The following is a 26358-nucleotide window of genomic DNA, read 5'->3' as shown; positions in this document are numbered from 1 at the left end:
GCCTTTGCTCATCTGGTTGGTGCACTCTCACCTGCTGTCCAGAACTGGGGTGTTACTGCTGCTCTGCACGTTGTAAATCGCAACTGTGCCGTTGTGGTAGCCAACTGCTAGCAGATTAGGTGAGCCAATGGAAAAGTCCACAGACGTAACTCCATACGAACTCTGATAAATGCGCTCTGGCCACTGGGGGGGGGGGGAATGGTCTCTTTACTTTGTGGGCATTTTTACAGAGCACATGAAGGTAGCCTGTGATGGCGGCTGAGGATATCTTCTGCTGGCGGGGAGTGTGAGAAGTTAGTCTAGTTCAGTTACTCTAGGCCATAGCTTCTACCAAACATGAACACAAATCTTCAAACACTTATTTCCTTAACTTACTATAAAGCCTTAGTCCTCGATGGCTTTATGAATGCATTATGGACTTCTGCATAAGTTGTCCCATTTTGGTACTCCTCCATCAAGGATGAGTGTGACCAGCACATATTTCACTCCCGATAGAAACACACAATGACCTGCAAACAGATCGTGCATCTTCTGCCGTTTGCTTTAGAACCCTGGATTGTTTCATGATTTCTACAAAGCACATAGAAAAAAAAATCTTCCCAAACTCTCTAAGCTACTTCTTTTTACAACTCTGTCATGGCTGAACTAAATCCTTTCCTCTGTCTAATCCCTATGTGAAAAGGAGACAAGCTCCTGATGACAATTCTGCCAATCCTCCCATATTACGACAGCGTATTCCTCTGTGTGTTAACCCAGCAGCCTCATGGAACCCGGCTACTCACAATAACTTTAATCATTGTGGATGCTCTTTTACCCTCCACGTTTGCAGCTTCACATTTTACTTCTGAGTTAAATTAAATGAAAGTTATACAGCAACAGATGGAGCAGGGCTATTTAGTTAAAAGCCTATTGTCACTGTCATTCTTTCTCCTTATAAAATTCATACTGTTATATTATATTCTGTTATTAAGCTAGAAATCTGGGTCGCTAGATATCTAGATTGACTGTTAGGATTGCCCACTGGCTTGACTCTGAGATTTAATAGATGTTTCTGAGAAAACGTGATTATTTCTCAGATTACTAGCTCTTTTTCTAAGAGCTGAGTGGAGGGTTCTATTCCTATTATTGACCCCCTTGGTTACATGTTTTGTGTTGCAGGGGTCTTCAGGTACAGACTCCTTTATACTTAGCTGTGATAACATGGTAAATAAAAGATGCTGGGAATGTATTGTGTGGAGCCATAAGTGATTTCCCTTCACCCCATGTAAAATAAAAACAAATTGGACTTATTGTGGATTTAAGCTATAGGGAACAATGAGGACCAGGGAGGTGGCTCTGTTGGGAAAGCCCTTGCCTTTTCAAGCCTGAATTCCAGTTCCAGAAGCCATGGAGAAACTGGGCTCTGGAGGCATGTGCTTTTAATTCCAGCAGAGACAAGGGAATCGCAGGCTAGCTGGCCAGCCTGTCTCATCTACTAGACGAGTTCCAAGTCAGTGAGAACCTCTGAGTCACAAACAGAAGGTGGATGGGACTGAGAAAATAATCTCTAGGGCTGTGCACTCTAACCTACACACACACACAAGTGCATGCACACCTTGGCTCTTATACATGTGAACACACACAAGAAGATGGAAAGTTTTGACTGATAAAATAGTCTGGACTTTGCTGGATTACTACACACAGGCCTACAATGTACAAAACCCTGTCAATATTTAATGAGATAAAAATATTCTTGTTCCTATTTGGGTTACCATGGGGTTCTTTATTGACCAGCAGCAAGCCATTCCTCTTTTTTGCTCTTTAAATCCAAAGTTTCCATAGCCAACAGCCAAAAGGTCCTGAAAACCAGAAAAAAAGACACTTCAAGGGATGGCAGGAAATAGTAACAAATGTATAAAAATACCTACTAATGAACTATTTAAAAATATTGGTAAAATAGAGGGCTAGGGCTGGAAATGTGGGGCTAGGACTGCAGCTCAGTGGTGGAGTGTTTGCTTAGTGTGTGCAGAGCTCTGAGTTCAAACTACACTAAGTATCTACTCCAAAGATAGATGTTGTGGAATATTATTTTAAGATGTCTTACATTTGTTGATGTTGTGGAACATTTGTTTAAGGATGCAAAAACGTGTTACACTCTTATACGTTACATTTGTTTAACTGTGTGAAACTGTGTTACTGTGCCTGTCTAAAACACCTACTTGGTCTAATAAAGAGCTAAATGGCCAATAGCAAGGCAGGATAAAGGATAGGCGGGGCTGTCAGGCAAAGAGAATAAATAGGCAAAAAAGAGGGATTGGAAAACAAGAGAAGATCAAGGAGTGAGAAAAGAAGGAGCCAGCCACCCAGCTACCCAGCCATCCAGCCACCCACCCAGCCAGCCAGCCACCCAGCCACCCAGCCACCCACCCAGCCACCCAGCCACCCACCCACCCACCCAGCCACCCAGTCACACAGCCACCCAGCCACCCAGCCACCCACCCAGCCACCCACCCAGCCACCCACCCACCCAGCCACCCAGCCACCCACCCACCCACCCAGCCACCCAGTCACACAGCCACCCAGCCACCCAGCCACCCAGCCACCCAGCCACCCAGCCACCCCAGCCACCCAGCCACCCAGCCACCCACCCAGCCACCCAGCCACCCACCCAGCCACCCAGCCACCCACCCACCCACCCAGCCACCCAGTCACACAGCCACCCAGCCACCCAGCCACCCACCCAGCCACCCACCCACCCACCCAGCCACCCAGTCACACAGCCACCCAGCCACCCACCCAGCCACCCAGCCACCCACCCAGCCACCCAGCCACCCACCCAGCCACCCAGCCACCCACCCAGCCACCCAGCCACCCACCCACCCACCCACCCACCCAGTCACACAGCCACCCAGCCACCCAGCCACCCAGCCACCCAGCCACCCTGCCACCCAGCCACCCAGCCACCCAGCCACCCAGCCACCCAGCCACCCTGCCACCCAGCCACCCAGCCACCCAGCCACCCAGCCACCCAGCCACCCAGCTACCCACCCAGCCACCCAGCCAGCCACCAAGTAGAGTGAAAGTAAGATTACAGAAACAAAAAAAGAAAAAAAAGCCCAGAGGCAAAAGGTAGATGGGATAATTCAAGTTTAGGAAAGTTGGCTAGAAACAAGCCAAGCTAAAGCCGGGCATTCATAAGTAAGAATAAGCTTCTGTGTGTGATTATTTTGGGAGTTTAGTAGTGGGCCCCTCAAAGAACATAAGAGCAAAGAGCCAAAAAAGTAAGAAAACAACCAACTACAGATACATTCACTCCTGAAGTTATATTTGGAATTACTAGTTGGGGAATATCTTCAGAAGCATTTTATAAAACCTGGGAGAACATTAGACTTGTTACCCTGTAAACATCTGCCTTTAACAACAAAGAAACCAGTCCCTAGCTCAGTGGTTCTCGCCCTTCCTAGTACGGTGACCCCCTGTAGTTCAGTTTCTCCTGCTGCAGTGACCCCAACCACAAAATCTATTTTTGTTGCTACTTCATAACTGGAAGTTTGCTATAGTTAAGAAATGTAATTCAAATATGTGTTTTCTGATGGTCTTTGGGGGTGGTGACCCACAGGTTTAGAATCTAGTTTGTCTGCCTCAAGATTGCTTTGGGAACTCTACCAGCTATCTGCATTTGAATTCTGGCTGCTTCGTTTCCTGTTTGGGTGAGGTTAGAGAAATTATTGTCTCTGTGACTCTCACTCCCCATCAACATAGTGGAGGATCTTATTCAAACAGAAAAGTTAGTACGAGGCTACAGATCGGCACTATGGAGTGCTCTTCCAGAGGACCTGAGTTCAGACCCCCAACACCCACACTGTGCTCACAAGCACCTCTAACTCCAGCTCCAGGGGATTGGTTTGCCTTTGGCTTCTTAGGGCACTGCATTCAAGTGAACATGTTCACACACAAACACATTTACGCATAATTTAAAAGAGTAAATATAAAATATTTTTTAAAAACTTTAAGCATTTCCTGGCAAACATGAAGTGCTGCATAATTTTAACAGTATTAATAGCAGTGTTGCTGAGTAATCCCATTTTTATGCGTTGGCATGGTCACTGTTTTAAGCACACCCTTCCAAATATGACTGCTTGAGGAGATGAAAAATGTAGGTATATGAATTTTGGTACAGGTTAAAATAAGTCAACCACACACTATTTTTTAGTATATGTCATGTCGTCTGACATGGACTTGGAGGGTACCATGAGCCAAGCACACTCTTAAAATAAAGATGGTAAACTGAGCAGTAGTGGCGCACACCTTTAATCCCAGAACTAGGAAGGCAGAGGCAGGCAAATCTCCGTGAGTTCGAGGCCAGCCTGGTCTACAAGATCTAGTTCCAGGACAAGATCCAAAACTACAGAGAAACCCTGTCTCAAAAAAACAAAATAAGATAAAGATGGTAATGTTTTTATATGTAAGGAGAAAAATAACTATTTGCATTTTCTCCTTTTTTAAACATAAACTTCATTCAGAGACATTTTAAAAATAGGTGTTACAGCCAGGTTAAATCCTTTGTCCATGGCTGAATAAAAACAAAGAAACAAGCAACAACCCTTCATTCTAGAATTTGCCAGTGAGGACCAGCAAGACGGCTCAGTGAGTAGAAGTGTCTGCCGCACAGATGATGACCTGAGTTCAGGGCCCAGACCCCCTCCCCCACCCCCATGACAGATGCAATGGCTCACGTTGTAATTCCAGAGGTGGAGACAGTACAATCATTTGCAGATTCACTGGCCAGCTACACACACACACACACACACACACACACACACACACAAATGAAAATTTACAAAAGACCGTCTTTTAAACACTCGGCTGGAATTGTTAGAGCATCTGGGAACTTACTGGATTTGCTTTATTCCAGGCGAGGCTGCTCACATTAAGGCCTTTAGTTAAGTCACAGGCGAAAGACCAGAGCCGCTCCAGATTGGCTGGTATTGTTGACTGCTCTGTGGCTATCTCTAGTTCCAGTTCCAGATCCATTTCCATTTCTTCTTCATCCTCCTTACTCTCCTCCTCTGTTTCCTCGAGATTTTCTTCTTCCTTAACTTCTTCCAACTCTCCAGGTTCACGTTCTAAAGTTAAATCAAACAGAGATAGCATTGCTCTCTAGACCAAAGAATCTGAATAGGTTCCCTGTCACTGATGCTTACAGCACCACTGGATCTGCTGGATACACAGCCAGAGGGATGGGACACCTGAATGGTAAGTCAGATCGACTGAAGCATTCTGAGAGCAGACTTTCTGGTCCCTCAGAGAACGGGCCAGAGCAGCACATCAAAATGCTGCTACCTTGAAAATATAAAGCAAGCTTTGTGCTTTTTTTGTTAGGAAGGGGCCAACAATTTTACATTAGGGAGTATACAGCTCAAGTCTGGGGAGATGGCTTAGTGAGTAAGAGTGCTTGTTCTGCAAACATAAGGACCCAAGTGTGAATTTCTGGAACGCAAGAAAAAAGCTGAACATGATCACACATGCTCATAACCCTAGGATTGTGGGGCAGAGATACGCAGATCCTAGAAGAACTTAAGAGAAAAGCTGAATATGGTCACACATGCTCATAACTCTAGGATTGTGGGGCAGAGATACGCAGATCCTAGAAGCTCACTGGCTGGACAGCCTATCCAAAAACAGAGGAACTTCTGATTGAGTCTCAAGGCGATAAGGCAGAGGGCGAATCCCTTCTTCCTTAAGGTTCCTTTCTCAGGTATTTTGTTATGCAACTAGACAAGTAATCCTGGTATGAAGCTACAACCAGAACAGCACTGGAATTTAAATCACCACCTTTATAATAATTTATAATAATTATAATATTTTGTAATAATACTATTTATAATAATTCACTGTTTTTCTCCAAGGTCCATCTTCTTTCTAAATAAGCCAAATATACGAGGGGAACAAAAAATGTCCTGGGAGCTGGGAGCCCATCTGCCTGCCTATTTAAAGTTCTTGGCGGTAGCGCTTGCCTGAAAGGCTGAATTCATCTCCAGAAAAAAAAAAAAAACAAACCTACTCAGTGGACTGGAACCTGTACAGGGACCTGGGTTCCAGACCCAGAAAGTAGAAAACTGAAAATAAATTTGCAAATAGCTAAAATCAAATATTCTGTGAACATATTATAGGGGATTTGTAGTGGTGAGGATGGGATGAATGTCCCTGTCGCTAACATTAGGAAGCAGAACTAAAACAGTTGAAATCTGAGACTTAATGGCATTGCAAAGGAAAACCAAACATGAAAAATACTATTTAAAAAAAAGTGCTTAATTTGATGCAGGAACAAGGAGAGAATAAGGACAAAGATGTTTTTGAAGTTTTAATTTGAGGGACAACACTCCTGTGGATTCCCTAGTCTGGACTTTGGTGCTACCCACATGCATGATAGGTAGTTAATAAGTGGCTAAAATTACATAAATGCATTCATTATTAAGTGATAACTAGAGTGGAAATTACATTTAGAAATATGTTTTAGGACAATTAATTTTTTAAATTATTTGAGTTTGATTGTGATTACTTTTAAAAGGTACCTTTTAAAACAGGGAGTTGGCGGTAGGCTGCAAGCTTCTGCTGAAATACATTTTCCATTAAAACCCTTTCCATGAAAAATAAGTCTTGTTGAAGCTTCTCAGATTTTAATATGGCCTCTGAATGGTCTTCTTCATCTTCGTGAATTTTAGCCAGAATTACATTTTCTATATCCATGAGGGAGCTAGTTTCACTATCTGTAAACAGAAATACAACTCACTTACAAAAGACCCACACAGTAGTGGGTGGTTCATGTATTTTAAAGATTTTTTAAATTATTTCTTATAATTTCTGTCTTCTTTCCATTTCCAACCCCTTCATTAGTCATTTTTTGAATCTTTCATGCACAAAGAAAGTGCAATGCATGCATTTAACTCATTGTGTAACTCTTATCCATCAAAAGACACATTGTTTTTCAGAGGGTAAGCAATATTAACCTTAAGGTAACATGCAGATATAGAAAGCATGAGGGCTCAGATGCATTTTCTTATAAACACAGTAATCTGAAGTGGGGGCCCTATTCCCACGATGCCACCTAACGCCGCTATCTCCCCCAAAGTTCACTTGCAGACAACATGAACATAGACATTTCTGAATTAGATTCCCAGCAGGTGAACTTTGGGGGCACCCTCAAATCACAGCAGCCATTCTCTCTACTTGATTGTTCCCACTGAAAGAAAATGATTATCAGTCTTCAGACGAAGGCTGGACTTGACTGTTTTTGTGTGAATACTGTTCTAATTCTCTATTAGTTTTGTGGCAGCTATAAAAACCACATGGCTTAAAGAATGCAATTTGATTATCTTAAAACTCTCTGTTAGAGGATGTTGTGTCATTAAACTAAAAACAAGTTGATGATATCATATTCTTTTTTAGAGGCTCTTGAGAAATTGTTTTCCTGGCTTCTCTGTCTTTTTAAGAGTTACCCCAAACATTTGCTCAATCTTCAATGACAGCAACATTGAGCCTCTCAGACCTTCTTCTGTTATTATACCTGCTCTCAATTGACAGTTGACTACGTGTAGTGATATTTTGTTTGAGTTTCAACAAATAAAGCTTGCCTGAAGATCAGAGTACAGAGCTAATCCACTAAAGGACAGAGAGTGGTGGCTCACACCTTTAATCCCAGCACTAGGGAGACAGAGGCAAAGGGATCTCTCTTCGTTCAAGGCCACCCTGGCTACCCAAGATCGAATCTGTTTGAAAGAGAAACAGAGCTCACACAAATGTAATTCCAGCACTAGGTAGGTGGAGGCAGGATGTGGCTGGGTGGAGAGAGGAATATAAGGCAGGAGACAGGAGCTCAGTGTAGCCTGAGGTTTGGTGGAGACAGATGCAGCCTGGAGATGCAGTCTCAGGACAGGAACGCCCCTTTGTTTTGAGCATTGGTAGAAGTAAAAGAACTCTCTAGTGGCTGACTGCTTTGCTTCTCTGATCTTCAGCATTAACCCTTATATCTGACTCTGGGTTGTTTTTTTTTTTTATTATTAAGACCAACTGGAATTCATGCTACAACTAAGGTTCTGGCCCTTTTAGTACAATGTGTTTAGATCGGGCAAACAAATTATGAAGGATAATTTTCCAATCTAAAGACAAATCTGTAATCATGTCTAAAAAGAAACTTTTCCTTCATTAAAAGATAGTATAGTCACAGATTTGGGGGGGACTGTGGAGGCTAACCTTGGTTGTTAAGTTGACTGAATATGGAGTCAACAAAAACATACACGGTTGGGCATTCCTGTGAGTTCCTCAGTCAGATTATCTGAAGCAGGAACACCCACCCTAAATGTGAGTGACGCCTTCTGGAGGATGCCCACATAAAAGGACATTAAAGAAGGAAACTTTCCTTCTTTGGGCCTACTTGCCCTCGTACTTGTTGGCACACTCATCCATCCTGCTGCTGTGGCATTTCTTCATGACATTAGAACCAACTTCTTTGTGACGCCAATGTAAAGTGGAGATCAGCTGGACTCATCCAGTACCAGATTAGGACTGTCGGGACTTGCAGCCTCTGAGACTGAATGACTAAAGCAGTCTCAGTCTTTCCAGTATGAGACTATTGGTGGACCATACCTGGTAAGTCAATCTAATAAGCCCTATCCCTATCTTTATCTCTAGATCGTGATGATTGGAGTGAGAACAGTCCCCATGAGTTCATATGTTTGAATACTTGGTCTCCGGATGGTGGAACTGTTTGGGAAGGATTGAGAGTTGTGGCCTTGTTGGAGGATGTTTGTCAGTGTTGGGGGAGGGGGTGAGGTTTCAAAAGAATGGTGACATCATCAGTATGCTCTCTCTGTCTCCTGCTTGTGGATGAAGATGTGAACTCTCAACTCTTCCTACCACCATGACTTTGCTCTGCCATCAAGGATTCTAGCCCTGTAAAACCAAAAGCCCAATTAAATGCTTTATTTTATATGTACATGAACACGGTGGTCATGGTGTTTTATCGTAGCAGCAAAAAAGTAACTGATCCATCAATTCTGAAAAAAAAAAAAGACAGGGAGAAGAAAGTATACAAAAGACAAACAGAAAGAGCCCTGGAGAGGAGAAGAGAAGTAAGATTATTCGGGGTCCTTGAAACCCAAAGAAAGGCACAGTGGTGAAGGAAGCCTGTTGAGAGGGTCAAGGAGCAGCTTTAACAAAGCTGTTTGAGGCAACTTGTCAACTGTAGCAGTTATCCTGCAGAACTGGGGGAAAGTGCAAAGGCCAAGGGACAGCCTGGCTTCCATCCTCCCCAAATGAGGCTTTGACATCATGTGTGGTATCAGAGAAGCTATAGTAGAGGACCAGAACATTCACCTCTACCACATAGGAGAATACCAGACATGCACAGCTGGGGAGCCCAGGATTTCTCAGACACCAGGCATTAACAGGTTTTCCCATCTCCCGACTGAAGCTGACAGAGCCAGGAATCAGAACTTTTATGATCGTCTAGCAATAATTGCAGTAGTCTCTGTCCTGTGATGACAGTGATCCTGTATGTGGCTGAGTGGGTGATGAGGCAATCCTATCTGCTGTAGCCACAGAAGAACGAAGGAAGCTGGGGTGCTCAGCACAGCTCAGCAGTCACATCCCTTAGGCGCCACAGGAAAGTCAGGTAAACAACACAAAAAGCCTGATCTATTGAGTCTGGTGCATGCATATCATCCCAGCTCTCAGGAGGCTGGGGGAGACAAGTGAGTCTAGAACACCTCCGTCACAGAGCGAGTCCCTATCTAAAAAACTCTGGGCTTCTGCCACCAATCGGCAGTCCTGAGACAAAGACTCCCACTCCCTGGATAACTCACTGTTGAAGCCCGGTAATATGGAAGCTTTATATCTAGATTTCAATTGAAAATCACTCCCTGTACCAAGAACAAAGAAAATCTCAACTTGAATTGAAAAGATGATAATCAGCAGACACAAAAACCAAACTGAGAGGGACAGTAGAATTATCTAACAAATAATTTACATGGATCATTATAAAAATACTTTTTATAAACATCCTTTAAAAGTATTATCAAAGGAATAGAACACCTAAATGAAAAAGAAGAAGAATGAAAGGGATTATAGGATTGAAAATCATACTCAGAATTTACAATTTCAATTAACGGTTCAATAACAGAATCAAAATAAAAATACTTTTTATAAACATCCTTTAAAAGTATTATCAAAGGAATAGAACACCTAAATGAAAAAGAAGAAGAATGAAAGGGATTATAGGATTGAAAATCATACTCAGAATTTACAATTTCAATTAACGGTTCAATAACAGAATCAAAAGGAGAAAGAAAAATGTATCAGTGAACTCAAAGGAAGAATAACGAGCAACCAACTTTGGTATAGGGGTATTTTTTTTTTTGAGACAGGGTCTCTCTCTATGTAATCTTGGCTGTCCTCAAACTCATTATGTAGACCAGCCTGGGCTCGAACTCACAGAGATCTGACTAGCTCTGGCACTGAGTGCTGGGATTAAAGGTGTATGCCACTACATCCAGCTCATTTAATACAGCAAAAAACTGATCTTAAAAACAAGTGACAAGATGGCTCAGTGGTGAAGAATGCATACTGCTCTTATAAAAGACCAAACGCAATTCCCAGCTCCCGCATCTGGCAACTCCTAACCACCTGTGACTCTGACTTGAGGGACGCTGATGTCCTCCCTCTGGCCTCCTCCTACTCAGCACTCAGGTGCACAGGCCCCACTGCCATACATACACATGGTTTCAAATAAAAATAGTATTCAAACTCAGGAGAATAACCATAAGTAAAAACATAAAATAAAACTACTCTGAAAAAAAAATAATGAATAAAGCCTCGGGGCCCTATGAGATTATAATATTCAGGTGATTATTATTTCAGAAGGAGAGAAAAGTGTCACATGAACATAGCGGACAATGAGGAATACTGAGAATTCAAGAACAATTGCAGTGGGTTTTTGATCCTACTGCACGTACTGGCTTTGTGGGAGCCTAGGCAGTTTGGATGCTCACCTTACGAGACCTGGATAGAGGTGGGCAGTCCTTGGGCTTCCCACAGGTCAGGGAACCCTGATTGCTCTTGGAGCAGATGAGGGAGGGGGACTTGATCGGGGGAGGGGGAGGGAAATGGGAAGCGGTTGTGGGGACGAGGCAGAAATCCTTAATAAATAAATAAATTTAAAAAAAAAGAAAAGAAAAGAAAAAGAGCCTGAAAACAGCGCTGAAAATACAAAGAACTGAGCAAAGAACAAAAAGAAAGTGAAGAAACTGAGTGAGCCTTGAGGAGGAAATCTAAAGATAGCCACCAAAGACTTACCATATTTGTACTACTGAAAACAGAAGACAAAAATAAAAAAAATAAAACAGGAGGATAAAAAAATGATGAGAGCAGTGAAGGTGAAAGATATTTATAGAAAGGATTATTTGTGTATCAACATACTTTTCATTAGAAACAAGAGATTGCAGAAAACTTTGCGTTTGTTCTCTGAATGATGGATGAAAAGAACTTTCACACAGAATTCTGTAGTAAAAACATCCAATAGAAACCAGGAGACGATGAGGCTCAGTGTGTAAAGTGTTGCCACGAAGGCATGAGGACTTGCGCTCAGTGTGGATAAGCTGGGGACAGGCAGGGCCCGGCGGCACACATCTTGAATCCTGCACTCAGGTGGGTCTCTGAGACCAGCATGGGTTACATAGTGAGACCTCGCCTAAGGAAGCAGCAGCGACAGCAGCAGCAGCTGGCTACAGTGGTTCTCGCTCCTAATCTAGGAGAGACGGTTTCCTACAGCTTACTGGCAAGACAGTGGAGCCAAATTGTTGGGTCCAAGACCAGTAGGAAACTCTGGCTCAAAAAATAAAGTGGATAGCACTTGAAGAATGACAACTTCAGCCGTCCTTTGATCTCTACATGTATACATGAGTAAATACATGCACAACTGCACATACATAATACACATAAACACACAAAGTCTGTAACACAAATATATTTTTCTTCTGAGATATTTGTGATTGAAGAATTAATTACATTGTCTTATGAAGTTCTAAATATCTAAATGTCTTCCTTGATATCTAGAAGAAATACGCAAGGCAAACGCTATAAACCAAAGAAGATGTGCTCATGCCTATAATCCCAGGGCTCAGGAGGCAAACGCAGGGAGATAACAGCAAGTTCCAGGCCAGCTTAGTGTTCACAGGTTCCAGGCAGGCCAGGGCACATGATAAAATCTTGCCTCAAGAGAACCAAAACCAACCACCAAAGGCAGAAGTCGAACGGGTAACATGTTGACGCCAGTGGAATTTGGTAAGTTATGCGTATGTAATGCCATATGCAGACAAGTAACCAACTGAACAGAAATACAAAGATAAGCTGGGGAACAGACGGGCACATACAGATGTAAGCTAAAAGGTAACTAAAAAAGGAATAACAACCAAAAGATAGTAAAAATCAATCAATAAATAAAATGAAACAAAACCAGAAAGCAAATAATAAAAGACGCAATGTTCTAATATTCTAACTTAAAGGCAGCTAGCCGGAGTGTCCAGCAGCAAGCAGTAACAAGATTGTCTCAAACAGGCTGGAAGGTGAGGACCCACACCCAAGTTTGTCTTCTGACCTCTGTTCACACTGGTGTAATGTACACTCACATATAAACTTGCACACTTACACAAATCTGCGCATATACATATGTGTGAAAAAAAGTTTAGAAAGAGAGAGAAACGGAAAAAAATGCACTAGAGAAAAACTTAAAAATAAGGCCTGGCATGGTGGCAAATGCCTTTTATCCCAGAGGAAGGAGGATCTCTGTGAATTGGAGGTAGGCCGGGTGCACATAGAAAGTTACAGGCCCCGGTCTGAAACAGCAACAAACTCCTGACAGGCATCCAAGACAAAAACAAAATGAAAAAAACAAAACCTTAATTTCATGCTTGGAATCCAGGAAACTGAAAGCACCGGCAGAATCCCCAAGAAAAGCTGTACTTTCCATGTTCTGTGCACAGGGAAACTTGGGACCTGCAGCAGCTGAGTGGAGACAGCCTGCAAACCCTGCAACCGACGGAAGCACCTCACCTCTGCCCATGTACTTACCATCTAGGTTCTCGTCCTGGTCTTTAGCAAGTAAATTTCCTTTACTTCCAGCCACGGATGACGGTTTTGCTGACAGCAAAGCTTCGGGAGCATTGAAAGAATCATACAAATCCCAGGCAGTGGCCATTATGCCTGGACAGGCAGAAAAGGCAAAGGATTTCAAAACAAATTCTAATATTACAGCTTTGTATGTAACTGGTCGTAGAAAAAAATCTAAAATTATTTTCTATTAAAAGCACGTTAATTTTAATGACATTGGCAGGAAAACAACAGAAATAGTTCACGAGGCCACCACAGGAGATCCTGAGCCACTTCATTATTAGCTTCTAGATATGCCTTCATGTTTTAGGGATAGCCCAGGTTACCCTCACTCTCATCTGACCTCTTTCTCTCCATCTTTCCTACCCAGGCTTAAGAAGAATCACCTCATCAGCCTGTCACTGCAAGGCTGTCATGGGATATGGAGCTGGGCAACACCCAGACAATATTTTTGCACACAACAGCTTATATTTTACAGATCCGCTCGTGGGAAGCATCTCATTCCTTTTTACTCAGTAAAGTTCCCTATACAACTAAAAACATTGTACTTGTTAGGACAATGACATTGTCAAAAACCTTAATTGCATTTATTCAAATCATCAAATATAGCAATGGTGACCAAATACAAACTGAGAGCATCATTTATCTTTAAATAATAATTTCAAAAGCCCCCATCCTCTTTTACTAACAATTTACTGCTTATGTAGTGATATATTATCGCTGGGTACTACATTCCTACCACTGACCCTACTAACTTTCCGTTAATGGTGTGGAGTTTTTGTTTTTAGGAATGATGTTTTAGTAAAGAACTTTTCCTTTAAAACTCAAGATGGAATCTGGGCCTAGTAAATGTAGCCATTTCTACTAGAACCATACAATATAAAACCAAGGCTCTCAGCAAAAAGGAAGACGAGAAGGAGGAGGAGGGGAGGCAGAAGGGGAATAGGAGGACAGGGGAAGTTTTGTTTTTGAGGTAGGATGCCATGTAGATAGGCTGGTCTCAGATTAGCTATGTGGACAAAGATAACTGATTCCTTGGTCCTCTCATTTTTGCCTTTCCAGTGCTAGAGTTACAACGATCCATTGCCATGCCAAAAGTGGGTTGTTTTTAATGTGTGAGTACATGTGTATACGTGTTAATGTGTGTGTGGGGGCAGGTGTGGGAGAGCTGGCTCCACTCCTTGCCTGAGGGGGCTGGTTCCAGCATCCTAACTGAGGAGCTTAGCTACCACCCAGGCTCACATCCTAGGCCTTCGGATAGCCCATCCTAAACACCCACCCCATCTATGACCTCCTGGAGCACTTGAACATAACTATAGCTGCAGGATCTTTATGTCTCCGAGTAATAGCAGGATAGAGGAGTTTCGGTGAAGATCCAGTATTGATAGTGTACCAGGAGCCAGAAGCCCTGGATCTAAGCAACAACTCATTGTGATAAGCATTTGCGGATGGGGCTGATTGGACAAAAGGGTATAATGCATGGCACACTGCAGCTCCCAATGCCACTAGGACGAATGAAGAGGTGTTGGAGAGGTGGGAAAAAAGGGAAGAGCGAGGTGGGATTTTTTTTTTGTTTTTAATTAATTTTGAGGGGGTGGGTACTTCTTTTGAGGAGAGATGCTGTAGGGTGAGGGGTGGATATGGAGGGACTAGGGGATGAACGGGATTTGGGTGCATGATGTGAAATTCCCAACGAATCAATAAAGAATTATGTTATTTTAAAAAATCTGAGCTGGGTGATGGTTGTGCATGCCTTTAAACCCAGAACATGGGAGGCAGAGGTACGCGAATCTCTGTGAGTTCAAGGTCAGCCTAGTCTACAGACCGAGTCCTAGAACAGGCTCCAAAACTACACAGAGAAACCCTGTTTCTAAAAACAAAACCAAAACAAAACAAAACAAAAACAAATCTTCAACCTAGTGGATTTGCTAATTCTTCCCTTCTGAGTGCAGTATATACAATTCACATGTGTGCCTGGTACAGCCAGAGAAGCAGAGCCTCTTCCGATGGAGAAGGATCAGAATGCACACTGTCTGAAACTGAGCAGAGCCAACAGCACACCCAAAAGCGGCTAAGTGTTAATTCCATCTCCTGACCTTTCCTTTCAAACGAGTCCCTTCTTTTTGCCTGGAAAAGAGGCCACAGAGTGAAAATTTAACTGCAATTCCTCCATTTGCACAAAGGGTGGAGTAAGTTAGTAAGGAGATGAAGGGGTAATTTACAGCATCCTCAAATCACTCAAGACAACATCTTATAAAGAGGCTCAAGAATTACATGAAGAACAGTAAAGGCAGATGGAATTGCTGATTCACACCTACAATCCTAGCCCACAGAGGCAGAGGCAGTAGGACCGTTGAGAAAGAGACCACCCTGTGTGATATACCAAGCATGAGGCTAGCTTGAGCTATACAACAAATTCAATAGCCTAGGCAACATAGCAAGGTTCTTTCTCTGGTTTAAGAAAAAACAAAAGTCACAGAGCAGAAGCCTGGTAGTGAAAGTGGTTGAGCTATCATTGAGTTACTGGGATAAATGTCACTTGATCATAATGTACAGTCCACTTCATGCAGGGTTGGATTGAGCTTGCTAGTATTATTAGGGGTATTTTTATATTCAAAACCATTTTTTTTTTGGAAGAGAGGATGGAAGATTAGCATTAAGTCTTCTATTTAAAAAAAAAAAACTGTTAGAATTCACCTGAGGAACCATGGACCCTGGCGTTCTCTCTGAGAAAAGGCTTAGGATTGCTAGATCAATCTCTTTACTTTTGGTAGATCGAGTCAGATTTTCTACTACCCCTTGAGTCAGATCAGGCCACTTGTGTCTGTACAGGAATTCTTCCATTTCGTTTAGCTATCTATGCTGGCATACCGTAGTTTACAATATTCTATCACAGCACTGGTTGAGGATCCACAGTCACACCTGCACTTTGATAACCGAGTCTCCTCTTTTTCAGTAATCAGTACAGCAAGTTGGCTGATTTCATTCACGTTTCCAGAGCACCAGCTTCTGGTCTTTATCTAGTTCACTTTTCTCTATTTCGCTTGTTCTGTTACTTCTGTCCTTCTACTAGAGTTGGATTCAAACTTCTTCAGTATCCTGAGCTGCAAAATTAGCTTATTAATTTGAGCTCTTTCTTCTTTCTGAATTGTCTAGCTATTCCTCCTTAAGCAGTGCTTTGAAACATTCCATACATTTTGGTACACTGGGTTTTCATTTTTCAAAACATTTGAATTTTCATTTGGGATAGAATATTGTGCACATTTTTGTTATGTCCAGTTTGTTTCTTGTCTTGTGGATGTGATGCACAGCCCTCACATGTGCTACGCAAGACTCTACCACGGAACTACAGCCCAACACTCTCTATGTGGTTTATGCATCTGTCTGGCTCTTCTGCTCATTACTGGAAAGGCATGTTAAAGCATTATTGCGAGACTAATGCTCGCCTCACCTGAGTCCACTCTTGCTGCTTATTTAGATCTCTCATCTTACGTTTACAACTGTTAGTTTTCCTCGGGGATTGAGCTATTGATTACTACACAGTGTTCTTTGGTACTTATGAGGATTTCCCGAAGTCTTCATCTGATTAGTAAAGCTGTCTCCATTTTCTCTTCCATGCATACTTAGCTTCTCACAGCGCTCTTATATTCAGCCAACATTTTTCAACTGTACAGCATAATTAATTTATATTTAAAGTAATAACTAATGTGGAATTGTTGGTTTTTAAGAAACATCTTGATATTTGTATTCTCTCTACCTTGTTTCTCAACTCCTCAGTGACTATTCTATGTATAACTGATCTTTTGACAGTGTCTCATTTTTACTCCGTTCTTATCTTCCTTTCCCTAACTTGTAGGATGTATATTTTTGTTGTCATCATTTTTTTTGTATGTTGGCACCATTTAAGGATTATAACCAAATTTTGAAAATTAAACCTATTCTTAATTTAATAACTTTGTAAATCACATACTAAAACTTTCCTTTTATATAATTCTGCCCCACCACTTGTTTTTGAAAATTATATTCTTTGCATATTGTAAGTCCATTAACAACCTAAACACTGTTTTATCAATATCTCTAAAATTTAATATTTATTTTTATGTCATGAATGTTTTATCTGCATGTATCTATGCATTCAGTGCCCACAAAGGCCAAAAGAAGGCGTTGGATCCTCTGGAGCTGGAGTTACAGATGGGTGTAAACCACTATGTAGGTGTGGGAATGGAACCCAAATCCTCTGGAAGAGCATCAAGTGCTCTTGACTACTGAGCCACCTCTCCAGGCCCTCTGCATCTCTTTTAAACTCTACTGTAAAATGGGCAATTAAAAACAAAAGTTACCGGCTTCTGCCCTTGCCTGTGTGTTCTTTGTACTGCTCTTCAGTTTCCTCTCAGCGTCTTCGGGTTCCTGTCTCCTGTCCCCCCGTTTTCTGCCTAAAGGACTCTAATTTCTGCATTCATTTAAAGCAGCTCTGCCATCAATAAATCCTGTGAGCCTTTGAAGACTCAGAAGTATCTTACTTCCTTCGCTTCTAAAGGATCTGGCATTTTTATTTGACAGCGCTTCTTTTGCTTTCGAATTTTAAATGTCATGGTGCTAACGTCTGCTGATGGAGGAAGGTCATTGGTTAAGTAATAAAGAAACTGCTTGGCCCCATAGGTTAAAACATAGGTGGGAGGAGTAAACAGAACAGAATGCTGGGAGAAAGAAGCTGAGTCAAGGAGTCGCCATGATTCTCCCACTCCAGACAGACGCAGGTTAAGATCTTCTCTGGTAAGCCACCTCGTGGGCTACACACATTATTAGAAATGGGCTAGTCCAGGTGTGAGAGTTAGCCGAGGAGAGGCTAGACAGAAATGGGCCAAGCAGTGTTTAAATGAATACAGTTTGTGTGTTGTTATTTCAGGGCATAAGCTAGCCATGTGGGCAGCCGGGTGCCGGGGACGCAGCCCCGCTGCTCCTATTAAAACAGTCTGCCCTCCATGGTTTCCAGTGCAAAATTTAGTATTAAAAATTAGACTGTGTGTGATAAATCATTTTTATATTATGACTTTCAAAATCCTCACTCTGTGTTCTGACTGACTATGCATGTGTCTTTGTGTAGATGTCTTTTCGGAGTTCTTCTCAGAGCAGACCCTTAGCAAGTTTAGAGAGACCTGTTCCTCTGCTCCTGGTGCTCCTCCTCACAGTCCCATTGCATCCACACATGTGTGCTAACTGTCTCACGGGTTTCCATTAGCGTAGTGTTCTTCCTTCCTGTTCCTCAGACTGAATCTTTTGCAATGATCTATCATCAAGAATTATTACCCCGTCTTCTTTCCTAACTGTTCTGTTGCAAACTATAGGGCACAGTCTCATTTCCATTGTTATACACAATGAGATGACCCTGAACTCTTGATCCTCATGCTGGCCCATCCTGGGAACGGAGACCTTACAGGAATGCAGCGTCACACTTCACTTACGCGGTGCTGTGGATCAAATCCAGGGTTTCATGCTAATGAGAATCTGTACTTCCTGTCATCAGGCTACTAGGGAAGGAACACCAGCAGGATACCCAGGTACACCCACACTTCACCCAGGCAAGGATACCCAGGTACGCCCACACTTCACCCAGGCAAGGATACGCGGGTACACCCACACTTCACCCAGGCAAGGATACCCAGGTACACCCACACTTCACCCAGGCAAGGATACCCAGGTACGCCCACACTTCACCCAGGCAAGGATACCCAGGTACGCCCACACTTCACCCAGGCAAGGATACCCAGGTACGCCCACACTTCACCCAGGCAAGGATACCCAGGTATGCCCACACTTCACCCAGGCAAGCCACACCTCTGCTCTGAGGTAGGAACGAGGGAAAGCTCGAGGAGACTGGAGCATTTGTTCTTCCTCTTTCAAGTAAAAGGAAGTCTCAGGGGTGAGCAATAAATATCCCCACCTAGAAGACACATGAACGGTCCTTTACAACAAAACAAAACTACACTTGTTTTTACTAGAGGTTTGCATTTTCAATCTTTAGTAAACCCTGTCTCGAAAAACCAAAAAAAAAAAAAAAAAGAAGAAGAAGAATCTAGCTCCCAGCTATATTCAGTAATAACTGCAATCAGATTATGCATGCTCTTTCTCCTCGTTTGTCCTCTGCCCACATCCCATGGGCTTCTGCAGTATCCTCAGGAACGTTAATCTGTAAACACTGAGAGGTAGTAAGGCGAGTGTTTCAGAGCACGGATTCTAAGACCTGTGTGGGTCACCAACTGAGGTGACTCCTCTGTGCTGATTGCTCAGCAAGGAAATGGAGACTACGGTTCGAACCCACTTTACAGCGATATGGTGGTCATTGAACCACTTATGATGGGAAGAAGGGAAGAACTGTGTGGACTATACAGACGGATGTACTGGTAGTAAACTATATCATAAAATCATTTTCTGTAAATTGTATAAATAATTGAAGAGCGCAGAGTTCTGATACAAGGTGAATAAAAACTAGTCTGAACAATTATGTTACTCAGATACTTTATATCATTATTTCCCGTCACCTTGTCAAATTCTGAACATTAGAAATCAACAGTACCTAGTACTGAGATCTAGGCAAATCTATTTCCATTATTTACTTATATAGTTTAACATGTGTTGACTGACAGAGTCCAGGAACAGATATAGCAACGGTTTGCCAAGAGGAATAAGACAAATTACCTTTGTCTTCCATTATGATCTTTTCACACTGGACATCTTTATTCTTTGGTGCGCCATTAAATGTTTGCATCATCCGTTCGGCATACAGGTCATTGCCTAATCTATTTCTACAAAGGACTTCATAATTCTTATTCTTCTGTCTGCAAAAAAAGCAAAAAGTAGCTGGTGGATTAAAAACTAGCATGAACATACATCATCACCTTTCTCCACTGCACGGTGTCGAGTTCTTTCACTAGTACAGAGTGTAACAAATGTCAAGTGAGCATCAACACCTCCGTAGGAAAATACGTCATGTCAAGTGAGCGTCAACACGGAAAATACGTCATGTCAAGTGAGCGTCAACACCTCCGTAGAAAAATACGTCACTACCTCACCACCGAAGGGCTGTTTCGCGCTGGGCTCCCCAGCGTCCACACTACTGTCAGAGTTTACTAATGTTCAGAGAGTTTAGGGACTTTAAATAGGGACATCGAAAGCTACAAACTCGTTCAAAGTATTACTGTTGCAGCATTGTGCGCATGCTGTGTTCATAACCGGTTAGTTGTATTTTTACATTTTTATTTTTCTGAAACAGGGTTTCTCTGTGTAGCCCCAGATATCCTAGAACTCACACTTGTAGACCAGGCTGGCCTTGAACTCACAGAGATTCATTTGCTTTTGCCTTCCCAGTGCTGGGATAAAAGGCTTGAGGCCACCACTGCTCAGTCTAGTTATAAGTTTGTTTTTTTTTTTTGGTTTTTTTGAGACAGGGTTTCTCTGTGGCTTTGGAGCCTGTCCTGGAACTAGCTCTGTAGACCAGGCTGGTCTCTAACTCACAGAGATCCGCCTGCCTCTGCCTCCCGAGTGCTGGGATTAAAGGCGTGCGCCACCATCACCCGGCTTATAAGTATTTTTAAATTCACATTTTAATTTTATTAATCTAGGAAATATTTCTAATCTCCCAGTGTATATATGAATGCCTTAGGTGGGATGACTCATTTTTCCTTTCAATGTAGTCAAAGAATTTAGTGTAATTCTACTTTGAAATTTTAATTTAAAATGATTATGCCCCTCCCTTTATTATGAAGTGATCTTTTTCTAAGTATTCTGTCTGCTTTTTTGAAGGTTCTGAATTTTTTTCCTACATTTTCTTGTACTTAAAAAAAATCTTCTTTGGGGGTGTAGAGATGGCTCAGTGGTTAAGAGTATCTACTGTTCTTCCAGAGGGCTGGGAGTTGGGCTCCCAGGATCCATACTGGGAAGCTTGGTACCACATGTAACTTCAGCTCTAGAAAATGTGACGCCCTTTTCTGGCCTCTCCTAGCACCTACATGCATAACAGAGTGAGCTAGCTTCCTCCCTCTCTCTCTCCCTCTCTTCCTCTCTCCCTCTCTCCTATCTTTCTCCCTCTCTCTCTCCCTCTCTCTCTCTTTCTCTCCCTCCCTCCCTTCCCCCCCTACCCACACACACTTAAATAAAGATAAACCTTGAAAAAACCCTCTTCTCTTCACATCTGGTTTTCAGGAGTGTCAGCACAATGCCCCGAGGCTATTACAGTTGATTTCATTTTTGCTTCTATACAAGAGTCTGTTAGTAGCTCAGGAAAGCCTCCCGACTCTGGTCCTCTGTGATTTGCTGTGTACATGTCTGCAACACTGACAAGCTAGACCATTATTTTTATAATCATTGTCTCTTTACATTTTATTTCCTGTAGTTATTTAGACCTATTTTTCAGCCATTTAATCTTTACTCAATTACATTTAAACCAATGTTTGCTTTTTGACAATAAAGTTTTATCCAAATATGTCATTCAGAGCTTAATGTAAATGTTTTAACCATCTTGATTGCTGAAACACTTCACAACGACTTTGTATTTTGTATCTAATCATACCATGGCTCTAACACCCTCAGGGTCTGAATTTAGGATCTGTTGCTTATCCTTTAATAATGGTTCATCTTTTATTGATTTGGTATATTTTTATCAAATTCAACCTGAGGGAATCATTTTTAGCTTCATTATTATTGTTGTATGTGTGTCAGTTATTAAATGTATGTGTGATATATGCACATGTATGTGTGGGTACATACATAGAGATGTATGGGTATGTACATGTACCTAGAGACCAGAGGAGAATGTTGAGTGTCCTCTCACTCTTCTAATCCCTTGAGATAAAGTCTCACTGACCCTGGAGTTGGGCCAGCAGCCAGCAAATCCCTGCAATCCTTCTGTCTCCACCCCCCCACCCCTACTCCCTTCCCACACCAACCACACAGGTCTCTTATGTGGGCACTTGGGACCCTAATTTAGGTCCTCATGCTTTGTATATATGCATATACTGTTTTTATTAAATTACAGGAAGGAACACATATATCTTCTACCTCAAACATTTATTCTTTGTGCTGAGCCCAATATCCTCTCTTCTAGCTATTTTGCAGCATACATTGACTGATCCTACAGCTGTGACAGGGCTCTAGGACTCAGTCCTGGTAACTAGAACTTTGGACCTGCTGACCACTGCCCTTTCTTCTTCAAAAGTTCACATAGTTACACAGGCTATGCTAAAGATAAGGGCTTTTCCTATAGAAAAATGTCATGTGATATAAACATGTCCATATAAGATCATAGAGCACATGTGTAATTTCAAGGGCACATTTCTAGAAATCTCCAAGGACTCTTCAAAAGAACCTCTAATTCAGCGTCCGAGCTATATAGAAGCAACATAGACGATGGAGCTATACATACACTATTTTCTCCGCTTCTTCGGATTCTACTGAGTATATGACTGTCGGCAGGTCAAAAAATTTCAGTGTTTTCGTCTCCGTGAGAATGATCTCTATGTTCTTCTCCAGCTCTTCCTTTGTTAAAGATGTCTCAGGTGTGGTTCTCAGAACTCGCACATCTAAAATACACGCCATAGTAAGATCACCCTGGAACTGCTCGTGTGCACACTTCCTAATTGCTAAGACACCATGATCACACACACATGGCGAGTGTGCACACTGCCTACTCACTCAGACACAATGACAACACATACAACATGTGCACACTGCCTGGTCACTAAGACACAATGATGACACACACACAGCAAGTGTCTTTATACAGCAGTCTCTTTAACTTCTGTGAAAGCATCTGGAGAAGCCAGCTCTGTTCTGCTGCTGCAGGCATTAATCCCAGCCTAGTCTCACACCTCTGGTCACAGTTCCATGGGAAATCCTGTTACAATTACCCTGTACTATTATTACGAGGGTAGCTGTTGGTACTACTGAGAAAGAATACAGGGGCATGTGTATGAGGAAAGTCACCTGACCCTTTGAGGCCTCAGCAACCTTACTACTTACTTTGTTTGTTCTTTTTTTTTTTTTTTTTAAACAGGCCTCCTCTAATCATCTTCAACAGGAGATAAAAGATTCAATGGGTCTCATTGATTACAGGTGTAAAATGGTCCCAATTTTCACACAAATAAATAATATGTTTTAAAAAGATGGGTCAAATCTTTCGAATAGTGAAAGGCTCAATATCACTAAGGACAGAATTTCAGAGCTGAGAAAGGGTTATATTCCAGGGCTGGGAATGGGTTATCGGTAAGAAACAGCCTTGATGCGGCATATAACTCAGGGTTCAATAGGTTTGGGGACATGAGACAGGACCTCCCTATGTAGCCCAGGCTGGACTCAGACCTGCAGCCTTCTGTCTCCACCTCCAGTGTACGGGCATTACAGGCACGCATCATACCAAGCTTCAGTGTATCTTCTTAACAAGAGAGGAGAGAGTGGGATGCAGAAGACTGACACGGGTAAAGTTTGACTTATTTTAAGGCAAGAAAGTAAGAGTTTAACACCTCCCAGAGACAAAGACTCAGTCCCCTCTTTATGCTCATGAACTGAGGGGGAAAATCTCCTAAACCTCCTAAATCTCCTAAAAATCTGAAATAAAGTACAAGTATCTTTTAAAAAACAACCAACATCTAGATTGGTTACATATAGTAACACATTCTCATTCATGCATGAAATTCTAATAAATGTATTTTAAGAAACTATGGAAATGTTGTGCTGCCCTACATGAAGAATTGACCAGAACACGGTCTATGTTGTAGTTACAATGGCATAAAATAAAGGTCAGGAAAGAGGAAATATTTAATAGTTAGCCCTTCTTAATGATTTTTTAAGAAAAAGGTCCTTGTAATAGATTTTAAAATAAAGACACGATTTAAATAAGTAAATCTGGTTAAGAGAGGATAAGCAAAAAGAAGTAAAGGAATTGCCCACACAGACAGTGTTGAGGTAAGTGTTGCTCAGATTTCCTACAGCATCAATGAAGAAAATAAGCAGGAGTAATTGTCTCATGCTCCACAGGAACAGGGAATTTCGAGACTGAAAAGAACAGGCTTGGGCCAGGTGCCTTTAATCCCAGCACTCAAGAGGCAGAGGCAGGCAGATCTCTGTGAGTTCGAGGCCAGACTGGTCTACAAAAGCTAGCTCCAGGAAAGGCTCCAAAGCCAAAGAGAAACCCTGTCTCGAAAAACCAAAAAAAAAAAAAAGAAGAACAGGCTCTTGATCCTCTGAGTACTCTTTTAGACCATCCATCGGATGCTGGCTAATGGCTTGGCTGTATATGAAGTAGCCTGGCAGCACAGACGTAGTTCTAAAAACAACCTCACATGAGATACACCACATATATAAAGTCTAATGCAACAATATCAGTTATGTATTAGAGCTGGGGAAAATACATCTTCTTAATGGCAGAGGAACACACTATCCAGACAAAACCACAGAACAGCAAATAGGCTTTTGTGCAGGTCTATCATCTTCTGAATGTTGCCTGAATTTGTTCCATATTAAAAAAAAATGAGTTCTAGCAGCACTATGTACCTACAGAATCTATTTCATGCATCAAAATTACCAGCTCCAGACAATAGATGAAGACTACACTTGCGTCTCTACCTAGAAACCTATCAATGCACTTTTTGCTCTCAGCGATGGAGGAAGCACATCTTTCTCCACCCCTGATGTTCAAGAGATCTCCAGTTGTGTATTGCAAACATGGCTTCCTTTTCACATCTTCACACAGGAAGCCCCTGGAGAGGGACAGGAAGGACTCTGTAGCAGTCTACAGTATTTAGTGAATGGGTAAGACATGGTCACCCTTGGGGCTTCAAAAGCACTTTCACTCATAACGCAGTATTTTGTTTCCAGTCCATCTGCCCTTACCCCGTGTTCTTCAATTAATTGAGACATAGGGAAGGAAAAAGATCTATTCTCTGGTCACATTAAGAGACCTCAGTAAGGAGCAGTTCAGGAAGCCTTCCTTGAGCTGGTGTTTAGCTACAATGAGTCTAGTGTCATTACAATCAGACTGAGATACAAAATAGTGCTTCTCTCTCTTCGCAAATGCGCATGTGCTAACCACGGGAACTTTATGAGTTCATGTAAAAGGACCTACTACTCATTTATCTCCGTGCTGAGCAAGTGCCAGTCTGTGCCTAACATGCTGCTCCATCATACAAACGCCAAGCATTTCCAAGCCCAGCCTCCTTTTGGCTCCGAAAAGTGTTACATGTGTCAGAACACCCAGAAGGCTTGTGCAAGATTTCAAGATAGTTTAGAGTAATTCTTTTTTTCATTTTAGAGTAGTTCGAGGTGTAGAACATCTGTAAAAATGCTAGAGCTTGTGTAGACCTGCACTCAGTAGCCCCCACTGTGAACATTCCTATCGTGTGCCTAGAGCAGCTAATGGGCCAACAGTGATACTTCACCATCTGAAGCCCAGGTTTTATTCCAGGATGCTTCATTTTTAATGCCATCTAAACACTCATAATTTATTCCAAAATATCAGCCCAGACACCACATTTGATCATCCTGTCCCTTAGGTTTTCCTAGACTGTGGCAGTTTCCTGTGTTAGAAGGCTGAGTATTGGTCATGCATGTAGAACAGGCTTCCATTTAGGACTGCCTGAAGCGGGACACAGGTTACAGGTTTCTGGAAGGCAACAGAGGAAGGAGCTAGACTGACAGCGCATCAAGACTATCAGTACAGCTTCTTGCTGACGTCATCACCTCTTAGCTGAGACTGGTCTCTGTTTTCATACACTGGTCTGGTGAAAGCCATGATGCAAAGTCCATATTAAAGAGGATAGAAACTCTACATTGAAGCAAAAATATCCACATAAGTATTTAGAATTCTCTACAGAAGTCTATCTGCTCTACCCTTTACCATATATCTAAGTATGGGCTCCTGGATATTGTCAATGAGTTATAAGCCAGCATTATACTTTCTGATGTTGAACTTGTCTACCTTTGGCTAATGGAACACTAATGGCTGCTGTGTCCCTGTCATTCTTTTTTTTGGGGGGGGGAGGTGGAGGAAAGGCAGGGTTTGTGCAAGTATTTTTTTAACTTTCTACTTCATCTTATATATACCCAAGGCTCAGAAATCAACTACTTCTCCAAAGGGCCCTATTTCTTTTAATGAAGAACAGTATGCAAAGCTAATAGTGAAACAAATGTTTTATAAACAGACCCTTATTTACACAAAGAATATGA

At 42.1% G+C, this 26358-nt stretch overlaps 1 protein-coding gene across 3 annotated transcripts in view; it reads right to left on the bottom strand.

Moving 5' to 3' along the window:
- Dnai4 (dynein axonemal intermediate chain 4) overlaps window positions 1-26358 on the bottom strand; it is a 71256-nt gene that overhangs the window by 18794 nt on the left and 26104 nt on the right. For 2 of the 3 annotated variants that reach the window (XM_041652906.1, XM_041652907.1), the window contains 7 exons: window positions 22562-22718; window positions 19840-19979; window positions 13105-13236; window positions 6555-6749; window positions 4876-5105; window positions 1752-1838; window positions 32-183 (listed from right to left, as the gene is read on the bottom strand). In XM_041652906.1, the coding sequence (XP_041508840.1) occupies window positions 32-183; window positions 1752-1838; window positions 4876-5105; window positions 6555-6749; window positions 13105-13236; window positions 19840-19979; window positions 22562-22718 (1093 nt within the window). The remainder of the gene's footprint in view (window positions 1-31; window positions 184-1751; window positions 1839-4875; window positions 5106-6554; window positions 6750-13104; window positions 13237-19839; window positions 19980-22561; window positions 22719-26358) is intronic. The other variant, XR_005974385.1, reaches the window with a different exon arrangement.

The sequence above is a fragment of the Microtus oregoni genome, unplaced genomic scaffold, assembly GCF_018167655.1.
Source record: "Microtus oregoni isolate MIOR12 unplaced genomic scaffold, Mior012 000005F_ref0000423, whole genome shotgun sequence".
NCBI lineage: Eukaryota > Metazoa > Chordata > Mammalia > Rodentia > Cricetidae > Microtus > Microtus oregoni.
This window is presented reverse-complemented; position numbering and strand designations above follow the sequence as displayed.